Source organism: Anguilla anguilla, chromosome 11, assembly GCF_013347855.1.
Source record: "Anguilla anguilla isolate fAngAng1 chromosome 11, fAngAng1.pri, whole genome shotgun sequence".
In the NCBI taxonomy this organism is placed as follows: Eukaryota; Metazoa; Chordata; class Actinopteri; order Anguilliformes; family Anguillidae; genus Anguilla; species Anguilla anguilla.
The window spans coordinates 10048860-10071829 of record NC_049211.1 but is presented as its reverse complement, the minus strand read 5'-3'; the positions used below and the strand labels follow the sequence as shown (position 1 = coordinate 10071829).

At 45.7% G+C, this 22970-nt stretch overlaps 2 protein-coding genes across 6 annotated transcripts in view; both read right to left on the bottom strand.

Moving 5' to 3' along the window:
- Positions 1 to 1648, bottom strand: part of prdm16 (PR domain containing 16) — a 294901-nt gene extending 293253 nt beyond the window's left edge. For 2 of the 3 annotated variants that reach the window (XM_035381354.1, XM_035381359.1), the window contains exons 1-2: positions 1218 to 1648; positions 400 to 458 (exon numbers count right to left, since the gene is read on the bottom strand). In XM_035381354.1, the coding sequence (XP_035237245.1) occupies positions 400 to 458; positions 1218 to 1265 (107 nt within the window). In that variant the 5' untranslated portion in view covers positions 1266 to 1648. The remainder of the gene's footprint in view (positions 1 to 399; positions 459 to 1217) is intronic. The other variant, XM_035381356.1, reaches the window with a different exon arrangement.
- Positions 1649 to 4573: 2925 nt separating this feature from the next.
- Positions 4574 to 22671, bottom strand: mfn2 (mitofusin 2). Of its 3 annotated transcripts, none has more exons than XM_035381876.1 (18): positions 22240 to 22671; positions 17921 to 18099; positions 16911 to 17046; positions 16454 to 16616; positions 14462 to 14586; positions 14179 to 14287; positions 13554 to 13661; positions 13178 to 13331; positions 13014 to 13081; positions 12616 to 12737; positions 12088 to 12214; positions 11489 to 11593; positions 10569 to 10671; positions 9878 to 10098; positions 9332 to 9487; positions 8845 to 9041; positions 6852 to 6986; positions 4574 to 6575 (listed from the first exon to the last, which is right to left on the bottom strand). In XM_035381876.1, the coding sequence occupies exons 2-18, from the start codon at positions 18093 to 18095 to the stop codon at positions 6506 to 6508; spliced, it is 2274 nt and encodes a 757-aa protein (XP_035237767.1). In that variant the 5' UTR covers positions 18096 to 18099; positions 22240 to 22671; the 3' UTR covers positions 4574 to 6505. The 3 variants fall into 3 exon arrangements, with proteins under 3 accessions (XP_035237767.1, XP_035237769.1, XP_035237768.1); XM_035381878.1 differs by lacking the exon at positions 22240 to 22671 and adding an exon at positions 21293 to 22199; XM_035381877.1 differs by lacking the exon at positions 22240 to 22671 and adding an exon at positions 20187 to 21096.
- Between the last annotated feature and the right edge of the window lie 299 nt (positions 22672 to 22970).

Below are 22970 nucleotides of genomic sequence, written 5' to 3'. Positions count from 1 at the left end.
ATCTACTGATGGTTTAGCCACATAACTTATTATAAAAAAAGATGTGCAAATGCAGAAAAACACAAGGAAATGCAACCAATTGTTAGGCTGTGGTGTGCATTTTGTAATCAGGTGGTCTAAACGTTGAGAATGCAATGTTGCCATGTGAAATTCGATATATATTTTTTTATTATTAAAACAATGCAACTCATGGCTATATTCACCACCGCGCTAAATGAATGTGCAAAAGCTACATTAATTTGCTTTACAAAAGCACCAGTTCTATTTCTCAGATGAGAACCCCATGGTTAATCTATATTTAGCGCAAATCGAATTGAGAATAAATTGGTGTCTTTCAATTAAGCTTCCTGAAGTTAGGCCTATAATCCTATTTAATGATAAAATAAAATCATTACTCACCCTGTCTCGTGCCTGATGGGGCAATCTCGTGCAAGGGCTTCCGTCGGTACTTCGGCGGCCTTTATTTAATTAGAAAATACTGCAGTTTGTTTTCCCACTGACTTAAGAAATCCTCCGGGTAGGAATTAATCAATTCTTGCGGCTCGACTGTCTCATAAACTACTGCAACGTGTCATTTACTCATACAGCTTGCATAATTTATCAATTAAACTTTGCGGTCAAAGGAATACTTTGCCTTCTTTAAGGAAGAACTCCTTCTATAAAGAACTCTTTATAGAACTCCGAAGTCCCGGAGAGTCTCTTTAATCTGACATTTAAACTTTCCATTGCAGATGTATAATACACAGGAATACGTAAATAATAAACATTATCAGCCAAAAGCAATATCGTCACAACATCAATATCCAATCTACACTGGGAAGGAACTAAACCAAGCAAGCAAAATTACATAAAAAGCGCGCATATACGGCATTCCTTTGGAATTTATCCGGCAGTGTTTCAGTAACAATAAAGGCAACACGTATTTAATCTATTGTTCAAGAAACTGATGTTGCCCTACTCATGTCCGAGGGAAATTAAAAAATAAAAATAAAAGCTTCAAGTGAGTGGTAGCCAATAGCCAATAAAAAGGCCATGTTACAAATCAATTGCTGCTCCCGAAAATTGAGAAGTTTCGAATGTTAAAATGGCCCCAGTTGGCCTACATTTTTACAATTGAGGTATATGTAGGCTACAATAGCAACAGGTGGGCTAAACTTGCATCAATGCCGTCAATAGCCTAGGATAGGTCTTAAAACAAAAAAGGTTTAGGCCCCTACCTCATATCCTTGTTTCAGCCCCTCAGTGATGGTCATTAAATAAAACATGGGTAAAGGACTATGTTAATTTACGGAATATCGAGCACATTGGATACAACAACATCGTGGTTGTGTTTGTAATCTACATTTTTTAAATAACAAATATGGCATGGGACTTGCAACACAAACAAAAACAAGCTCAGACCCAAAACGCAGACATGCGCACTGTCAGTGTTGTCAGGGAATTGATAAAATTGTCCCCGAGTTTCCAGAAGATACAACGGTAAAATGTGTGTTTTTTAAGCATTTTAACGCCTATCGGACAACGACTTGTTTGTCGACAAATCAGTACTTTTTCTTGAGAAATTTTCCTAAAGAAAGCTACACGCGCTTCTGCGAGGGAACCGCGATGAAAAAGCATGCCATCCAGCACGTGACGTGCCCAACCCGCGAAATCAAGAATCAGACGCGTCAGGTGTGTTCACCTTTGGGCTGTGTTTTGCGATTTTTGCTCCATGGATTCAACATTTTCTCGTTATTGTAATCTGATACATTGGTCTTTACCTTTATACCAAATAAAAAGTTGAGTAATAATAATCAACCAGCAACAGTCCTTGCTCCATGGGCTGACCTTGTTGCTTGATAAATTTGGAAGTCTACGGGGTCTGTCAGCTCGGGAAACAGTAGTATTTTGTCGCCCTCTTTTGGAGATATTTTTTAGTGGATTTGTTCAATAATTCTTGTTCTGGGAGTTCACAAATTACGTTTCCTACAAGCTTATTATGTAATATACGGTGGACATAGCGTGAGCAAATTTGCATTCGCCTACCCAAGGGAACCGTTGCTGTGATAACCGTGCTTTTCGTCGTTATTAATTCTATGGTGTAGCCTACATTCCCTGGTAATAATTTTGTAGGCCCATTTCAAGTAAATATTTTTCTCCTGATTTATAAAGATTGCACATAAAACGATTAAATATGTTTATCTACGTGCAAAATATAGTCATATTCATTAAGAAAACTTGATTTCTAACCTGACTTGATTGATAATCAGATTTTTTTTTTTTAAACACAAAGGATGATCGGTTCATTAAAGAACACAGCATTTGCGATACACAGAAATGTTCAGAGGAACAGAGTGGGAAAGACGGGTAAGAATTAGCACTCTTGTGGAAACATGACAACATTTAGTAATTTTGACCCCCTGAGCATCCAGCTACAATTGCAACAGGGGTACCCGACCATAATCTGACTTAATATATTCCTGGGGCCACTAATATATTAAACTATGGAGAAATTGCACGTAAAAAATGATTAAGTTGCTAATTAAGCCGTTTAGGACTTGTTTCCCCTGCCGCTAATGATAATTAACATGCAAATGAGCTTGGGGATCTGAGAGAGGCACAGCGGTCCTCACTTCGTTACTGACTTAATTACTGCTTGAACAGTGCAACATCATGGTTATAAATGGTAGCATTTCAGGTAATGGGCAGAGTCATAATTAGGGTTATGACACAGTGAGAAATTTGTTTTGTTCGTTTTTCACCCTCACAGGGTAATGAACGGAGATCCGCCATGGTGCGTTTTGATGCCCGCTTGACTTACCAAAAAGAAAAAGGTGGTGGAAATTAGCACGTGCGCAAGCCGGCTTGAATTCCCTTAAGATCTGACTTTGTTCTACACAGAACACTACTCGGTATTCTAAAAGAAAGACGGCGATAATTAAACCGACGGCTGCTGCATAATGCGGGAATGGTCAGGGGCAACTTGCAAAAACAAGAAATACAGCCACTGACGCCGTGGTAGGCCTGTACCTGATCTCCCTTAAGTTCATTGTACTTTTTTTTTTGGTTATCAGCGGGAGAGTGACAAACATAAGTCCTACAAAGGACTAATTAAAACTCAATGGATCCAATGAGGTCATCAATAAAGTTGATGTGCCCCTTGAGTTGTCCTTATACAGTAGATCACGGCAGGCTCAGTTGACCGTCACATCCCATATGACAAATAAAGATGCTGTAATACTAATAAATAAATAAAACTTTCTAAAAATCCACCCTATCAAAGGTTACTCAATAATACAATCACATAATATACATTTTTTCCTGATTAAACACTTGCATTTTTTTCAGTTTTGGCATGTAACAGCAAGTGTTTAATTAAAGACTTTAATCAGTGTTCTTTAATTAAATATTATAATTCACAGTGCCTGACAGGTGTCAAGTTTTAAGACTCATAATGTATTGCAGTGAATATTCATTTTTGAACACATGCCTGTTTTAAAGCACACTACCAATGCCGGCAGTTTTGATGTAAAATTTCATTATTCTCTATATTTAATTATCTCCTCTACAGCAGGAAACACAAATGTTAATCAGATCAAGTCAGTTATGTTACCATAAAGTCTACAGGCCATATGAGGAAGTGAGTGTGCTAGTCCCAGGTAATCTTAGTTCAAGACTTGCTGAATAATTTAGATTTTTTTATTTTAAAATCCCATCAAAACACGATATAACAATATAAACACTAACACAAACGCAAGAGGTCTATATAGAGGTTAGGTACAGCCAATAAACAGATTGAGATTAAACAGTTACAGCTCTCTGGAACTTTCCTGTAAGTAAATTTAACTTGTTTTTGTATATAGCATGCATATGTATATGGTGTGGGTGAGTGATTAAGTTATCTTGCATTTCACCTATTCACTGTACAGTAAAATAGTACAGCACGAGGCAGAAAAGGCTTCTGCATTTCATCACCCTACAAACACACAAGTTTAGTCATTGCTTGTCAAACAATGTCATCATCACAATTTGCTTGGTCCTATAGCTCTCAGCTGGGATTTAAAAGGAAATTCTCTTTCACAGATAAACAAAGGTTTGCATTTGTGTAAGAAGTTAACAGTTCATATCGAATAGGACCACTGGATATTCTAACTCTAATGAGATTTTTTTAAAAGGAGAAATAAAAGGCTTTTTGAACAGCCTACTGTGCCAGCGTATAGTCATTGTGAGAATATAAAGAAAATATTTGTCAAAAAATTTGAGTGACCTTACAAAGTTTTTTGAGCTGCTGAGACAAACACCCTTTTTCAAAGCCACTGTACTAGTCTTTATATCGTATCACTCCAGATTGGGAAATTATTTGGCAAGTAAGGAGTGGCAGGTATTTTGTGTGTGGGGAACATTCTTGGAATATTTGCCATCACCTTACTTTTGTTCCCCGTCCAGTACTTACATTTTTTCAACAAAACCAAACTGCATGTGCCGAAAAGATCGGCAGAAACTACTGCATATTATGGGATGGAAACAGGGACCTGATGTACAAAATTAGCAGATGCTTATTTGTCTCTAGCACAGACTCAACTGAACAGTCGTGTGTTATTACTGTGATCTCATCTTTATTGTGTTATTTTTTTACATTCAATGTGACAAGACAATGGAATACAACAATCACTGCATGCAAGTCTACAAATCACAATCCACCTCAAATGTCCACGTCCATCCGCAATTCATTTACGCTTTCTGGTTTGGTCAATACAGAACACATGAGGCAGAATCAAAAATACAAATACATTAAAAAAAATTCAGCAAACATAAAGTGCATCATCTCCACTCTCAACGGACCTCCTCGCCAGTTCATTCGAATCACTTGGCACCACCAGCGCTCAAATCAGCCACGCACCCCAAGGACATCTACGGTGCAGCTAGGTAGCCTCGGATGGGGCTTTATGTATTCATTCGATATGAGAAGTGTTCAAGCTACGCAACAGAAATGTATGTGCATGCCTGAATGTTCATATAGGTAAGAAATTACACTTAACGTCATACCGTGACCCCTTTTATCTCCAATTTCCTTCACATCGGGGTGCATTTTTTTCATTTCAGTGACCTCAAAAGATGGGTTTAAGGCCGCCATTTTGTCCCTACTCATTTCCCTTCATTCACGGTACGCATTTGTCTGTCCCCCAGTTTGCACCTAATGGAGACAGTTAATAAAATAGGAATTTTACCAAGATACTGTGCAAACCAATGGCTCCTACTTGCCTGTACATTTAATAAAAGCTCAATTACATGCTTTAGATCCACTTCCAGGGAGTACATTTATTCAGTCAGCCGTTAGAGACCTGTGACTACCTTTTCCTTATTATTTCAAACAGGCTGTATAGCCAGGCTCCCATTCCCTTACATTGCATTAACTGATACTTGTTTCTTGTGGACATCCCGTACATTTCTAAACCATTTTAACATTACAGTGTACCTAAACTACAGTGCTGGAGAAAAATTAAGACTTCGGACCAAGAATGAGAAAGCAACTGACACGCTGCTATACTGACGACTAAACATTTAGTTCACGAGTCCTAGACACCTGACGTCACTCTTTGCCGAAGCAGCATTTGCACACCTAACTTCCTAGTTACAGAGTCACCCACAGTTCTACCACAGGGATGTACCAACAACGTAGTCAGAATCAGAACAGTTTTGATTATTTTAGCTGGAGAACTAACATCCGCTACAAGAGGTGCTGTTAGCCTGGAGGGGAAGAGCAATGAAAGTGTGATTTAAACAGAAGTCCCGTCATGATCACTGCACTGGTAGATTGGGGGGGAAAGAGCTCGTACATTTACGCTCCGGTCGGCCTTTTCACAAGGCTCAGTTCATAGCTGCAGCCGCAGAACCAGAAGTTGCCAAATCAAGCAAACATCTTTAAAATACAAGGCTTTTAGAACAGATATCAACTGACCTGTCTGTCCTAGCATGCAGGTAGATTCATTGCAAGTGAGCAGGACTGAAACATCGCCAAACCTCGTGGATTAAAATGAGAATAAATAATTACTGTATACGCCACAGACCTATTAACAGCAAATTAGTTTTAAACAAATAAGTGGTATTTACACAATAACAAAAATAGTGCTTTTTCAGGTTGCCTTTTTGCAAAGTGGCACAAATGACCTACACTGGCTTTAAAAGGCATCTTAATATAACTTGCATGTACTATGCAACAACAAAAAAACAACAACAACAAAAAATGAATCAAGTATCTTTTAGACCCATATCTTATAGCAGAATGATATTTGGTATCAAATGTGTCTTCCTCTATAAAAGCACAGATAAAAGGTCTTATACTTAAATTAAGGAGGAGAATGTTGTATAAAGTTCCAAGCAGGAAGGAGGACTATTCACAGTTTCGGGGCAAACGCTGGGGGAAGGAAGGAAGGAAGGGCTTGAGGCAGGTCTGTCCAATCAGGAAGAAGGGCGGGGCTTGATGCAGGTCTGTCCAATCAGAAGCAGACTTTCTTCTTCTTGCCCTCTATCGGCCCTGCTGCAGGTACTGCTGAGTGAACATGTTCAGCTCACTGTCCAGCCAGCCAGCCTTGTTCCTGAGGAGGCACCACAGAATAAGAGAAACTTTAAATCAAATGTGCTCATTTCTGAACTTGAGATTTAACCACACAGGGAACACCCTTTTAAGTAGTTCAGTCTGGGTTAGGGATGTCACAACACCAAAATTTTGGTAGTCGATACCAATACTGGTGAAATTCCATGATTCTCAATACCCAATTCGATACCATGGTAAAAATCCCTAGTGTGGGTTCTCTGCCCGGGAGGCGGGGGTCCAGAGCCCCAGGGAGAGCAGGCGAGCGGCAGCCTCTTACCGCAGCAGCTTGGCCTTGCTCTGCAGGGAGTCCAGCAGCTCGATCTTGCTGTTCATGTCCTTGATCTCGTCCTCCAGGTTCTGCCGGGTCACGTCAACCTGCTGGCACAGCTGGGCAAAGGTGCCCGCCAGCTCCCTGAGTGCACACGAGCAGAGGCGTGGGTCAGACACGACTGGCAGTGCCCACACAGCTATGCCCCTGTCCCGCACCGCGCAACACCTCGCTAGCATCTGCTGCTGCTTACTAATGAAATCCAAACAGTTTATATGTGTGATAATAAAGGCCAATCTTTCTGGAACAGATTAAATAAACGCAGAAGAAAATGGGAAAAACAGCTCTTTGTTGTCAAAGGCACGTCAATGGATGATGCTTCCAGTAGAGTAAAAGACAAGGGCTTTCCCTTCACGTGCTGACACAGTGGATCCATCTGCAATGGATTTTTTTTTAAATAAAAAAAAACAATAACTATACTGACCAGTGAAGAGAGAAACGTGAAAAAAAGCAATTGGGAGTATGTATATTAATGTGTAATTACAACATGTGTCCACTAGATGTCCACTAAGCATGCAACTTCACTTCCCTACCCTCAGAATAAGATCCAGAGGAACTACTTTCACAAAAGCTTACGCAACATGACATGAAAAATCAGCCCTACTCCTTTTTGATAGGTTAATTCCTAGATTTAAAGGTAGCAGCATTGGCAGGAGCCCAGTCTGTAACAGGGCTGCCCAGCCCTGTTCCTGAAGATCTACCATCCCGTAGGTTTTCATATCAGCCCTGATTCAACTAAATAGCGGCTCAACGAGATCTCAAGCGGTTGAACAACGTGCTTTGTTCGGATTGAAAGGAAAACCTAGAGGACAGTACACCTCCGGGAACAGGTCTGGGCAGCCCTGGTCTACAGGTCTAGAAACACATTATAATAGAGACCCACTGCTCTGATTTTATAACAGATTGGACTTCACTCGGAAATGGCCATTGGGACAGAACAGGGCTGTGGCAGGGAGACAGACACACATGCCGAGTTCAAACTCAGCCCCTAAACACCGTCTAGACCCTGGTCACTGTCATGGAGCCTGGCCATTTTATCAAGGAGTGGCACTCATTTATGACATCAAACTGACATCAAGAAAGGTCAACTCACAACAAAACGTTACATAGTTTTAAATGGTTATAACGATGATGAGGGTCATGACTTTATTTATACGCCATTACAAACAATGGCCAATGGAATGCGACTCGACCCTCGTACCAAACGCCCCTGCTGCTGGGGGTGCAAGCCCCTATTTTTCTGATCTCTATCTGTGACCCTCTCCGCTTCCCTCCCGTCTGAACAAAGCGGAAAAAACAGGTAAGGAGGGCGGGTCGTCTGCCCTGGTTCAGTGGGAGGCCTCACAGGAGGAGGGTGCATTCCTCTGCCTGCTCCATCCGGCTGCTACCTGCTCCTCCTGCGTTTGTGTGTTTAACAGAGCGCTCCTCACAGCTGAGCTGCCCCTACATGCCCACAGCCCTTCAGCTCAGCGCAGCCTTTTCCTTCGTCTCTGCACGTGACCACAGACATGCACACAGCAGAGCCGCTCTTATTGTGACATCTTTCTCTCCAGCGCCCTGGCTATCCTCTTCTACAGCCGATGTGCAGGTGTAACACGTAAAGAAAAGGATTCTGGGATATAACTTAGCTTAGCTCCAGTCCCAAGCTTGGCCAAAGGGAGTACTCAGGGGGTGGTACTCAACCCCAGGCCATCACTGACTAATCACTTAGTTTTCAAAACATCTTCAAATATGGTGGTGACACATGAATGTGGTTTGTGAACAGGGCTTGGAACTGCAACGTTGCAGGTTTGATTCCCAAGTAAATGCACTGCGTGTAAAAGGATGTAGTGTTGTGTATGTCACACTGGACAGAAGCATCCGCTAAATGGCGGGTGGTGGAGGTGGTAAACGGTAGGGTCCAGACCGGGACAGCATCAGAGCTGTGCTATTGAGAACTCACTGCTGGACTTGGTGGCTGCAGTTGGAGCCCGTGTAGCTGACGATCAGCTGGAGCTTCTCGCTGGCGTAGTCCACAAACTGGCGCTTGAAGGCCCTCTCCTTGGCCTTGGTGGTCCAGGTGAGTCTCTCATAGACGTACAGCAGGCCGTACAGGCCCACCGACAGGGCGATTAGCCGCCAGCCCACAGCCTTCCAGATCTGACACACACACACACACACAGAGCAGAGCACGTCAGGACCACAGAGCCTTCCAGATCTGACACACAGAGCAGAGCAGAGCACGTAAAGACCACACAACCTTCCAGATCTGACACACACACACAGAGCAGAGCATGTCAGGACCTCAGAGCTTTCCATACACACACATACACACGCACACAGAGCAGAGTAGATCAGGACTGCAGTTTTCCAGATCCGACACACACACACACACACACACACACACACACACACACACACACACAGGTAGCAGGGCGGATTGCTCTTACCACGCCTCCCACCACAAGAATGCCCATGGACGTCCTGGATGTGAGGGAGGCCAGGCCAGTCACCATGGAGACCATGAGCTCTTCCTGGGTCATGGAGCCCTGGGGGAAGGGGGGCATGCTGGTGCTGACCGGGGTGATGGCCAGCGGCCGAGGAACCTAAGGAGACACCACTGTTAGCACACCCGAAAACAGACGCTCTGGAAGTGGACATATTAAAATTATCAATACATTTCACATTATATAGTCACACTTCCTCAGGGATCTACGGTACTCCAATTTTAGGAACATTTGCTCCTGAAAAGATGCGTTCCTAAATTATTTTCCCACTTGGCACATATCTAGTAATTGGAATGGATTAGTGTCCTCTTAAATTTATATGTGCTCCTTGCAAAAAATATTAAAGCACAGCCCCGTTCCTTTGAGCTTTTAGCATAAAGCATTTTTTGCTTCATTTTTATATTTACTACCACTCTGGTATGGCCAGTGGCATTAGTATGCATGACTTCATCACTGCACCCATCCTAAACCCTCAGTGCGGGGCCTCACCTGGTCGGTGTATCCCATGAGCGCCCGGCGCGTGTTCTTGGGCCCCAGGAAGCGGTTGACCAGCATGGTCCAGCCCAGGGAGAAATGGAAGCCGATGTCCTCCTGGAAGTCGCTGCACAGCTTGTCGCAGTTGAGGTCGTAGCTGAGGCTGAAGCACTGGCGGGGGACCAGCTTGTCCACCTGCTCCCTCACGGGCGTCGGGAGGAGGGGCTTCAGGCCCTCTGAGGGCGGGGCAGAGAGCGGGAGCACAGCGTCACACACCGCCCTCCACACCACACTACACCCAACCTGTTTCAGGCCTCAGATCTCTCCCACCCAACACCAAGACAGCTGGCTTGACCTTTTTACGATCCCAATCACCTGTTCATCCCTTTGAAGAGTAGGTTTTTTGGAATGTTTTTTCTAAATTCTGTCAGTATTCTCAAACTCCACTGCGGTCAGTTGCCAGTAGCGTTACATCAGCATTACAATGTTCACTTAAGAACACTTCAAGTTCACTAAATGGTGAAAAACCCAAAACCTCAGGGTAGCAGTTTCACATCCTCTTCCAGTAAAGAAAGTTTAAAGGTGTTTAACATAGAAACCCGAGATATAGTTGTTATTAATCCCTATGACGAACACTCTAACTGACATCAGTCGCACGATGACTGCGGTCCAGGGCAGGACAGTGACGAGTGGGGAGCGGACTAACCAATCATCTCCGTCTGTGTGGTCTGCAGGGCCGAGGTGATGGCGGTTGAGCATCTCTCGGACATGTTCCTGCCCAGTCCCTCCTCAATGTGTCTGTGCAGCTCCTGCAACACATCCAGGGCCGATAAGGACCGCCATCTCAACCTCACGCGCTACCACAACCTCAGAGGAGCACGGAATGGCAAAGCCTTTGACAGGGACCATTCACAGGAAGGGTTAAGCAGAAACCGTATGGTACTGTGTGTGTTTCTGAAAGGTTCTACACTAATATAACACATCATTCTCTGTTCATTTACATTCTGCAGATAGGTGGGGTGCTCTTGCTATCTGCTTTTTCATACGGTGAGAGAGTAAACAGAATTATACCAATGTGCCCTCAGCCTGTCACATGGCCTCCCAGTCCTGCTGAGATAGCCCTGCTGCAGCCATTATTACCTGCCCCAGATAGAGCTGCATTTCCACTCAGCAGAAGGAAGCACGCAGATAAGCTGTGTGAGGAGCTGATAGCAAGAGCATTCAGAGACAACCAGCACCTCTGCTGAATAATATCACCTCTGAGACTCAGCAGCTGGGAAAAGCACACACTACACAATCCTCTGATAGCTAAATATTATTCAAAAAGTGCCTAATCATGTGCTTTACAGGGAGACTACCACAACCATTCTGGCAGGGATTAAACTACCCTCTTTTAGGCCAGGTTTCCCAGAAGGGTAGTAGCTATGCTGTTAGGCCACATGGCACAGGGAAAGGGCCAGGCTAAAAGCTGCAAGTGATCAATTTTCAAACTGTTCCAGAATCCGAAACAGGAAGGGGCATTATGACATCACAGTCACACAAGCAGAAATAGGAAGAGGCATTATGACATCACTGTGGCACCAGCAGAAAAAGGAAGTGGCATTATGACATCACTGTGGCACTCACATTCTTGTACACTTTCAGAACCACCGATGAGGGGTGGAAATCCAAATGGAACTCATCCACCAGCACATAGAGCCGCCTGATCTCCTCAGCCATGGCGTTGGACACCTACAAAAAACACAGAACACAAAACAGTTAGAGGAATTAACAGAACATGGAGAATTTATAACCCTGCCCCCAACCCCCATTTCCACATTTCAGACAGAATGAAAGCCTGACAAACTTCATTTAGTGCCAATCCTATTTGGGATGCCTTTAGTCTATGGAAAATTATCCACTGCCCAGACTCAGCAAAAATTCCCACCTTGGAATAATCAAAAAGTGTGATCAAAAGTGCATTTGATGAGAGATTCCACACCACATTTGTGAATGGCCTGTCGCATGAAACTCATGGGACAAAATGAACCAATCAATCATACACCCCTAAATCCACCTTCTCTTTGAACACATCCCAGTCTCTCCACCACCTCTGTGATATAATGAGATACCTGTCTTCCCAATCATATACCAGCCTCTTCACTTCCTCTGTGATCTATAATTACCTGTCTCCTCCCACTCTAAGATGACATGTCGTTGTCTCCACAGCCTCTCTGCTCACGTACCTGTTTCTCCACCTCCTCTGTGATCTGCTTTATCTTGCTCTTGCAGTCCAGAGTCAGAAGGTCCAGCTGTTTGTCAATGAACTCCATCCGGTCCTGACGCTCCTCCCTGGTCTCTAGGCAGTGAATCCTGACAAACAGACAGACGCACAAATTAAAACCCCAACATGACCTACGACCTATGAACCATCGCCTTTGTATAAAATGGGTCTCTACACAAGAACAATGTCTAAATCTCCACCTGATACTTATTTTACTTCTTTTTTTTAGAGAACAAAAAAGCAAGCAGAACAAGGAAAGCATTACTGTAACTACCATAGCCATTGTTATTGTTCTTTATGCTTCATGCAGGGTTGCATACTTCCTAAGGTCTTGGCTTCTTATGTTCTTATCAGAATGGACACTACCTACTGTACACCCAGGACCCGAACAAAGCATGGATATTTTCTAAACCAGCCAAACAACAGCAGTGTGTCTCATATAGGAATGAAAACAGCCACACAGTCTCCACCCTGCAGTCTGACAGCTCACCTCTGCTCCTGAGCCGCGATGTGAACAGAGTCCATGATCAAGCGCAGCGCCTCTGAGATCTGCTTGGCCCTCACGGTGTGCTGCTCAAACTTGGTCTTCACTGCCGACTGGGAGATGCACTCCTACACACACAAACGCACGCACGCACGCACGCACGCACGCACACGCACACGCACACAAACACGCACACGCACACGCACACGCACACACACACACACACGCACGCACATGCACACGCACACATGCACACGCACACACACACACACACACACACGCACACACGCATGTAGATACACGTGCACGCACGAATGCAGACATACACAGAGCAGTACGTGAGGCAGAGCAGTTAAAGTTAATTACACATTGCATCTTGGTAGCAGAGCACACAGCACGCCTACCTCAAACCTCCTCTCAAAGTTCTGGAACTCAAACATCCTGGCCTGGAAGCCCTCAGCCAGTGCGCCTCCTGTGGAAGGAGCGAGGAGGAGGAGCAGTGAGCAGGAGTCCTGAGGGGGCGTACTGTACCCGGGGGGTGCGCGGTCCTGAGGGGGGCGTACTGTACCTGCTTCGGGCATCCCCTGGGCCTTCTGCACGCGGGCCTGGAGCACCTCCTTGGCCGACACGAAGAAGATGCGGTCGCCCGCCTGCGCCCGGTCCACCACGCCCAGCTCGTCCACCAGGAAGCTGGTGCAGCGGTCCATGTGCTGCCTCCTCACCTGCAGGGGGCGACGTCACACAAACGCGGAGTGACCAGCCATTCAGAGGGCCGCTAATCTTTCACTCGCGCGCTTTAAAGACCAACAGGAACAATGGATCAGGGAAAGGACAGGGCCTGCCACACACATCACACCTAACACAGGGGACCGGGCCAAGATAACATCCTATAAACAGCTACCCTCTCAGCGCTACACAGTATAAATGGCCGAGCGGGCGGTTACCTCCTCCATGTACTCCGGCTCCGAGGCCGAGGCGTCCCAGCGGTTGTTCAGGATGAAGATGTTGGGGCTGGAGAGGCGCTCGTTCACTTTGTGGAAGAATGACTTTTCCTGGAGAAGATAGCACAGACATTACTACTGAGATCCCGCCATGAGTGGCTGCCACCGTGATTAGAGGGAATTCCCTGATGAGCTGCAGTAGGAGGCTTACAGGTTCATTTGACCTTGAAATATATCTTTAAAAAGTGACCTTCCCCGGAAAATCTAAACGCTTCCTATCATTTAAGAGAACGGAGACATCTTCTGAATTGGAGAATACGTTTTAACGGTGACAACTCTATTGTTCTGTCGATATTTACAGTTTGAGGTCACAATATTTAAAACATAATGGAAGGTTTTAAGTCTTGTTTTCATTTCATCTGACCTGCCTACAACAGTTTTCCAAAATGAATTCACTAAAGTGAGGGAAAGGGGAGGTGACATCATCGTTAGGGGTGTGGTTCTGTAGGTTTTCCTAGCCGTGGGCTAAAGTTACGCGTTACACATTAGAAATGAGAAGGACACATTAGTCGAGGACCGACATATTAAATAATTCCGTTTGGCTGGACTGCATCCGTGCACGTCTCACCGTCTGCATCAGCGTGGACTCGGAATTGGCGACCAGAACGAAGACGTCAGCATCCAGGCAGAACTTGTCGATCCAGCTGTCCAGCTCTGTCGTGACATCGATGCCGGGGCTGCAAACCGAAGTGTAGGGAAATCACTGATAGCACTGATGGGTTTACTGCACACAGAACAGGCCAGCAGCAAGCTCCAGTCAAAAAATGAATGTGCTCAGTGCTTAAAGAAATGTGCACAGAGGGACACGGGGCACGGAGCTGAATCAGGCCTTTTTGGGAGAGGCTGCTCACCTGTCCACCAGCACCAGGTCGTCCCGGAGCAGGGCGCACTTGGCTTTGGGCCACATGACGCACACCAAACTCCCCGCGTCCAGGTCTTCATCCTGGTGCAGCGCGTGGGCCAGCTGGTTCACCGTCTGAGAGAGACAGGGAGAGACACACAAACACACACACACATACTTATTTAGTATTGCACTATGACCCAAATTACTACAGTGACACGCCAACGTAAGCGCAAAGCTATACCCCCCCCCCCCTTTTGACATCTGACACCCTGAAAGAGTCAAAGGCATTTCCTATCCAAGTTCTAAAACGAAGTTGCAAATTAACCTAAGGCACTACAATCACACATCAGGCTGTATTGGACACAATGGGTATCCAATACACCATTGTCCCATTGCTTTACTTTTAAAGCGACACACTTAAATAAAGAGACAGTGGGTGACACACTTCAGAGCTACATGTGCCCTCTCACATGTCGCTCCGTATTTACAGCGACAGGGATTAGCGCACATTCCTGGGTGAATAGCGGACGGACACAGGCAGCGGAAGGACAGCCGCAGAGCCCACAGGCCGCGGAGTGAGGACCCGGAGAAGCGGCTGGCGGAATGTGCCCCAGATCGGCGGAGGAATGTGGCTCAGGCGGAGCAGAGCCCGGCCTGCATTGTTTCTGCGCTATGTTTGGACGCAGACGCGCCGCCTCCTGCTCACCAGCACGGCACGCTGGCATTCCTTCACCCGGAGCACGCCCAGTCTGAGCCGGGAAACAGGGTCACATGCGCAAATTTTTTCTGTATGCTGCTTTCACCTTCCAGTGGAGACAGGCTAGCTGACGCTTTCCCAACTCCAGCAAAAACGGAGTCGATGGGAGACGGGTAACTGGGAGAAGAACCGCGCGCGGAACAGGAAGGCTCTCTGAAGGGCACCTCCTCCTCCACTCCTGCATTCTGAGACGCTGAGGGAAGGTCTGGGAGCTCCGCTTCTGCGTCAGCCTCAGGTCTAATTATAAAGCCTGTCAGCTGACAGGCAGACCCTGGAATATGGGGCAAGTCCTGAGTCGGTGCACCCCAGGACTGCATCCAGCTCGTACCATTTCTTCCAGGCTGGATCAGTTCCCGAATAAGGACTTGCGTTTATCTTGAAGAGTCCCTCAGATATTCCAAGTCCTCATTCAGGAACTAATCCAGTGGCAGACATAAGAATGCTGGCCACATGTTGAAAAGCGAAATGAAAGCCGTCTCAGTGTGGGTGGTTAGTGATGACAGGCGCGATTCTGGCTGGTGGTTTGTCGGGGAGATTGGGTTTTAGAGGTCACCCAGAACATTCTTCCTGGGAACCCAGATGCTAATGTGTGAAACCACCCTGGCAGTCTCTGTACCGCTGCTCAGGGTAACCATGCAGGGTGGATATTCTCTGCTCCAAAACAGACTCAAGTTCAAAGCCCTTCCATTAATCCAATTTACTGGATCTGCAATGGGATTTACCTCACACGCCACTGGAGCTATTTCGCTGCCTAATCCAAATTGGGATTTGGAGCTCCAGTTTGTGAAAGTGTGAACAGGAAGGGCAGCGGTGCCTGTGGGACTCACTTTAACACTAACGTTCCTCGGACCCCTCTGTGAGCGGGACGAGGGGCTCTGATTTCGGGGGGTCGGTGGGACTCACTTTAACACTCTTCCTCTCCTCGGACCCCTCAGTGAGCGGGACGGGGCGGCTCTGAGGAGGGCTCTGATTTTGGGGGGTCTGTGGGACTCACTTTAACGCTCTTCCTCTCCTCGGACCCCTCAGTGAGCGGGACGGGGCGGCTCTGAGGAGGGCTCTGATTTTGGGGGGTCTGTGGGACTCACTTTAACGCTCTTCCTCTCCTCAGACCCCTCAGTGAACGGGACAGGGGGGCTCTGATTTTGGGGGGTCTGTGGGACTCACTTTAACGCTCTTCCTCTCCTCAGACCCCTCTGTGAGCGGGACGGGGGGGCTCTGATTTTGGGGGTCTGTGGGACTCACTTTAACGCTCTTCCTCTCCTCGGACCCCTCTGTGAGCAGGAAGGACTCGTTCCCGTCGGTGCCCTCCACTCGGAGGAAGCAGTTGGTGGTGTGCCCGATGCCCGAGGGCAGGACCTTGTCCCACAGCATGGCGTTGATCACCGAGCTCTTACCGTTGCTCGTCCTGTCAGGGGCAGAACATGCACACATAAGCATACAGGCATAAAAGAGCACACACACACAGACACACAAGAGGATGGCAGTTTAGCAGTTTAGCTAAAAGTCACCTTGGCAAAGTATTAGCATTCTGACATTTCTGATGGGCTTTTGGTTCGTACTTCATACAGTTTTTACTGAGATAAATTAGACAAGCATGGAACAGGTTGCCTGCCAACATATTACTTTCAAAGAATAAAATATGTCATCAGTATTTCGTGACAGTAAGCCAGAAATGAAAGTCCTCTGGGGAAGATCTTACCTCCCAAAAAAGGCCACTTTCATGTGCCTGCGGGCCAGCACCTCTGCGATCCCTGCCACCTTGGACAGGTAACCCCGCACCTCCAGCACCTGCTCCTCTGTGGTGATGGGGTCCAGCTCCTCATTCTTATAGGTGTCTGTGTGAGGACCCCCCATTATAAAGACACCGTTACACCCCAATGACCTCAGAGAGACCCGCCGCTCACAGGTTTAAACGCAAGAGTGCGTCTGCAACTGAAATGCCACCGAGGCGTCAGTAATGCAGTGCAGAGAAATGGCACTGTGTACAGCTCACATCACGGCCGGACGTCTGCTGTCCAACCGCCTGCTCGACATTTGTATACACAAACAGAGAAGGCGCACAGCAAATTGAATTAGGTGGCAGTGAGGTTCGGTTAGGAAAGAAAAAGGTTGCGAGTTTGATTCCCAAACTGAGCGCTGCCATTGTACCCCTAGGGCAAGGTTCTTAACCTGATTTGCTTCAGTAAAATTTCCAGCTGTATAAATAAACTGTATTTAAAAAATGAAACCTGTGTAAGTCACTTAGTATAACAGCACCAGCTAAATGCCAAACTGTAACATAAAATATGGGAGTTTACAGCAATAAAATAATTTTTGTGAAGAAGCTGTCCAGACTCTGGCGATGGGAACAGTGCCTTAGGAAAAACTATCCTTCAAGCACGAAAAAGAAAACACTAATATTTTACTACACAACTCATTTTTGTTTAAGCGGGAAACGTAAGGTTGTTTTTGGATCTGCAGCCAAGGGCACAGACCATGTTAATATCCTCACTGAAAGGCGGTTTCTCCCCAATAAACGTCTGCAGCAATGTATTAAATGTCAGGTATATGGAGGCTGCTAATAGAATGACCGCATTTTACAGGTGTAGGCAGTATGGCGAAAGGTTCAGCATTAAATTTATATACAAGAAAAATGAAGAGAAATATTATTCAGTGGTCTTTCATGAAGGCAGTAGTTCCGAGCCATCAGGTGTGGATGAGGGAGGGTACCTTCCAGAAAGGCGGAGCTCTCTTTGATGTAGGCCGCCAACTGCTCAAAGATCCCGTTGATTTTCTTCTTGGCGGTAACAAAGTGCTTGAGCGGGGAGGCGTTCACCTCAGCCATGAGTCTCTTGTCCTTCTTGCCAATAGCCGTGGAGCTGGAGCGTGAGAAAACCAGAGACATTGCACTGTGGGAAGAGGAAAAAAAAAAAAAAAAAACAGTCAGGTACAGGAATGCACAGACTTCAACACTCATAACGCTCAATGCACACAATTAGGCCTACTTCTCTTCAGCTGACTGATGGATTCTGCTGGTCACCGCAGAGAAACGCAGTGATCTTTCACACTGTGGAACCCTATTCACAAAAGTACCCTCAGCCAGACAACACTTTCAGTTTCTCTGAATGACTACTGAATTCTGTCCTAAGAAAACTCTACTACCTTACACTACTTTCTGCACATGTCTGAGCCTGGGCAGGTTTATCTGGCCGATCACAGATCACATTAAAAGCCAACAGCTGTAACAAAAACAGCAGGCTGAGTTAGGGCTCGCCTGTTTCAGACTGGTTTCGCTTGTCAACACCCCCCCTTCACTCCAGTGTGGGATTCCCCCCAAAAAACCACTGGCTTGCAAGAGGGATTAGGCCTCTCGGTTTTACTTTCCTGTTGATGTAAAGTTTAGATAATGGTTGCCTTAACGTCGACTGTTAGTACTCCAAACAAGAGAGAGACTATTTCAAACATGCTACACACACACACACAAACACGCTTCCGTGCATTTCAGAAGATAAACAATCAAATTCCATTTTTCACAACACCACGCAGGAACAAGTCCCAGCCTGGTTCTGCAGCCCTATTTATAATAGCTCAACTGGCACAAGCGCAAGAGACTGACTAATGCAAGGTGGAGCTGCACAGTGAGTCATTGTAGCTGCTAATAAAATGCAGCCAAAAACCCTCCAGTAGAACAGGGCCAGAATCCCCAAACGCCTCCTGCCCAATTCCCACCAGCCAGTCTGGAGTATGGAAACAACCACAGTGCAAAACTGGGCCGTGTGTCCAACACACGCACCAGCTCCCTGTTAAAGAACGTTCCCCATAGAGGAAGCTGGCTTTGTCCGTTTCACAAAGCCAATCTAGAAAAGCTGCCGCACGGTCCCTCCTCACTGACAGTCAATGTCTGAAGCTCTTTGTTTACCTTTTCTACATTCAGGTGATGCACTTTCCCCACAAAGTCACAACGCAAAGAATGGTACAGAACCCTGGATGACACTGCCCTGTAGGGTGCAATAAACACGTTTATCAGCTTTGAAACTGCCTTTGTGTTTTTTTGTTTTCGCTTTATTGAAGTCTCCTCTAACATTAAATCCCGTCCGCAACCCAAACCTAAAAGGGTCCGGCTGTGCTACGTGCAGCAGAGACAGGCTTCCCCTAGACTAGCTCCATCCGCAGGAATATTTGGCCGTGGGTCAGGGGTGTCGGGTGTCCGAGCCGTGACCGTACACTCGCCAGCTGAGGTCCCACGCTGAACTCTGATCTTAAAATCGTGAGAGAGCGCATGATCAGAACGCAGCCTCATAAGAGTATGTATCAGACGCTACGCACGGGACACTAAAAGCAATCCCAGGGCCGTGACTCTCTCATTACTGAACTCAGGCCAAAACTGAGGGCAGCAAGAGAGCAGCGGTCTGTGAGAAAGTCACCTTCAAGGGCCAGAGAGGAAAAGAGCTACTCACTTCCTCCAGCTGTCTCCAGAGCAGCACACACTCTCCCACACCGCCACTCCACATTCTGCACCAATCAACAAACTCCCAGCCCGGGCCACTGAAAACCGCACGGGTGCAATGACAAATCCACATCTAAGGTCACAGCGAGTCCACCGTGTCACATGCGCCGGCAGAGTCTCCCTATCAAGGCTTTCAAACCGCCTCCAGAATCAATGCTCGAGTGCTCAGGTCAAACTGCCGAAACGGGCCCTGTATTTTTCACAAATAATCTGGCTTGAGTAAAGCTTTGGTGCAGTTATGAGCTCTCTGTTCCCCTGGCCACAACAGTGAGACCCCACAAACTCTCTAACATCAACTTTCCAGAGTCCATAATCCTGCACCTGGATTGTCAAGTACCTGATTTTCAACGTCACACAACAGTCTGTTTTCTTCAGATTTTTCGCTATCTTTCAAGCACCCAAATCCAGTGTTAAGCCACCATTTTTCACATCCAGGTATACAATCCAAAACATCAGTGCCTGGCCGACAGCAGGAGTTATAAATCTCACCCAGGTTTCGTCGGAAACTTCTTCCAGAGTAATAAGACAAACAAAGCCGCTCGTCTGTGTCCGGTGCTCCTGGCAACGCTCACTGGCAGTTACCCCACATGCCTCGCTCAGACCCGGGCAGGATGTTTCTCTACAGCAGGCCGCGCAAAGCCGTTTCCACGGGTACCGAGAGGGCAGCCGTACAGGAGGGCAGGGAGAGCGCAGCGTCGAGCAAACGTTCCCTCCAACTCTGGCTCAGTTTCCAAGGGAACGGCCGTGGAGTGCATCGGGACCAGCTCCACTGCTCCCGCCTGTCACTCACTCACTGATATGGTGAGCACATGCCATGTGACCAAAGACACTCCACCCACCCCCTCCCTCCGTCAGACACTCCTTTTTGGCACATGCGAATTCAACTTATCTGGCAGAGAAAACCAAAACTTACTACCAATAAGTATTGGAAAGTACAATTTAAATTCAAGAAACATCTGTCACCATTGTTGCTCAGGAGTGTTACAGACATCTAGCTGATAAGCAACTTTAATGACTTAATGACTTAAATACAACTGATGTTTGAAATTAAAGACAATAAAAATGGATGAAGGGAACTGAAGTCACTTCGTTCACATGCAAACAGACAAAGCAGAAAATCACATTTTCTTGAATATGTTACTTTTGGTAGCAATTAAATAATCAGACTAATCAGAAATAGTCTGTGCAGCTAAACCCAGTTAAAATACAAGCAGACTTTGCGCCAGTGAACTTGTATTCAGTGACACATCTCTCTTTCTCCATGGCTCCACCTGTGTGGGGGGTGTGAGGAGGGGTAGGGCTGGTGTTTTATGTTTGTCTTTCACCGTTATCTGTGAATATGTCCACAACTGTTTTATAAAATGTTTTTTCACACTATCAATATCCTAACATCAATAAATAACAATAATAATAATAATAATAAGAAGAATGACAATCTAGTAATAATAATAGCATTGTGAACAATTCAATGTTACTTTTAATCTCCTAAAATGTAGCACATTCAATTAATTTCTCTCAAAACAACCTAGCAATTCAAGCTCTAAGAAGTTTTGACAGCCAGGTCCGTGCAGACAGCAAGACAAATTCCAGCTTACCTTGAAGTATGGACAGTATATCCAAGAAACGTAACTTAGTTAGCTAGCAGACTCTTCACCCGCTGTGACCGTTCACCTACATTCCCAGATGACAGCCAGCCATTCTCCGACGTACGCGATTTACAGGAAAGCTAATTCCTTAGCCTAGCCCGTGCGTAATTCAAAAAGGGCATCGAGTGCTGAGAGTCAAGCTGTTCGCTGCAAGGTCACGGGCAAATAGTAGACACTTATCATAGCTAGCTATATTCACAAATCAGGTTTATCACGAAGTAATAACGTTAGCCTGTGTAAGCTCGGAGAAAAATCATAGCTACAAAGAGCATCAACAGCGCAGTTAGAATACATTAGAAGACTTAGAAGTCAGCAGACGATAAAGTTACATCCAGATATAGCACAGGCAGCCTATCAAATCCCAGGTCATCTGGCACTGAAGAGAGGAAATGCCAGTTTGGTAATATTTGACAAATGAGTGAAATCCTGAATTGAACGGTGAAAGTCCACACAAACTGCCTTAGCACAGAAAGAGGCCGTTTTAGAGAGCAGAAATATAGCCAGCTCATGCTAGCGAAATATGTCGCAATGAGTTTCCTCACATTCAGTAACTAACCTTAGCACCGAATATGAGCTTTGTTAGACAGAAGCTGGCTCGCGAACGTTCTAACCGTTAGCTGACTAAACTGATATTTATACAAAATGTTAGCTCGCTATATAGCTACATTGGCTAGGTGAACGTGGCTAGTAGGAAAATGAAACACAAATACATTCTACGGTTTCTGTCGCTAGTGTCATCCATTTGCACGAGGTAAATAGCTAGTTAGCTGATAGCGTCCTAAACGGCAAGTAACCGGTTCAAAGTAACGTTAGTCTTGTTGACAACACAGTAAATGGAGAAGCTGAAGAATACAAAGAAGCTAGCTAGCTAGCGTAGTTGGTGTTCAAGAACTTACCCAAGGGCTGAGTGCCGCTCACAATCCGTGCATTTTGATCCTCTTCACTGAACAAAACGATGATAGTTAACAGCTCGAATTAATCTTGAAGGTGTGAGTTGCTAGCTTAGCTTGCTAGGCGGGAAGAAATAGCAAAATAGGTATTCTAGCTACGGTTACGCCTACTGCTAACTAGCAATTAGCCAAGTTAGCTACCTGTGGGTATGTAGCTAGAAAAGATGCGGATACCAAAATTGTTCAAAATACGAAAGAACACTCAGTAACCTTCTCATATGATAAATGGTAGGCAAATTACAGACTGTGATATGAAAACGTCATTCCCGTTATTTTTTTGCAGCAATTCTCGAAGAACACTCCCCTGTTCACCTTCACTATCTGATCAGAACTGCCAATATTCGCCATGAGAAAATAATGCGTCATTTCAATGCGACGAGCTATAAAGCAGGCACAATACGTCGTCATTTAGAGGGGATCAGAAATGGCTGATACTGGCTTAGCCACACATTATGATTACATACATTACCCAACGTTTCTTCGTTTTTATCATACCCAGTCTATGGACACTATGCTACAAATAAGTCATACCCGAATAAAGTGGAAACTAGGAGGTTACTACTGGTCTCAGTTTAGTGCTGAATCTATGTTTTTAGATTAGATGTTAAGCATTTTGTCTTGATGTTATTACTAACCTCTTTATCTGAATCTGATTGTGATTTGTCAGCCTACACTCT

What these genes read in the sequence shown, in the direction of transcription:
- mfn2 (XM_035381876.1), bottom strand. Translation starts at nt 18,095, where the DNA reads ATGTCTCTGGTTTTCTCACGCTCCAGCTCCACGGCTATTGGCAAGAAG. An exon ending in AGGAGAGGAAGAGCGTTAAA is followed by an intron (nt 14,587 to 16,453) that starts GTGAGTCCCACA and finishes TGTCTCTCTCAG; the next exon opens with ACGGTGAACCAGCTGGCCCA. An exon ending in TTCTGAAAGTGTACAAGAAT is followed by an intron (nt 10,672 to 11,488) that starts GTGAGTGCCACA and finishes GATGTGTTGCAG; the next exon opens with GAGCTGCACAGACACATTGA.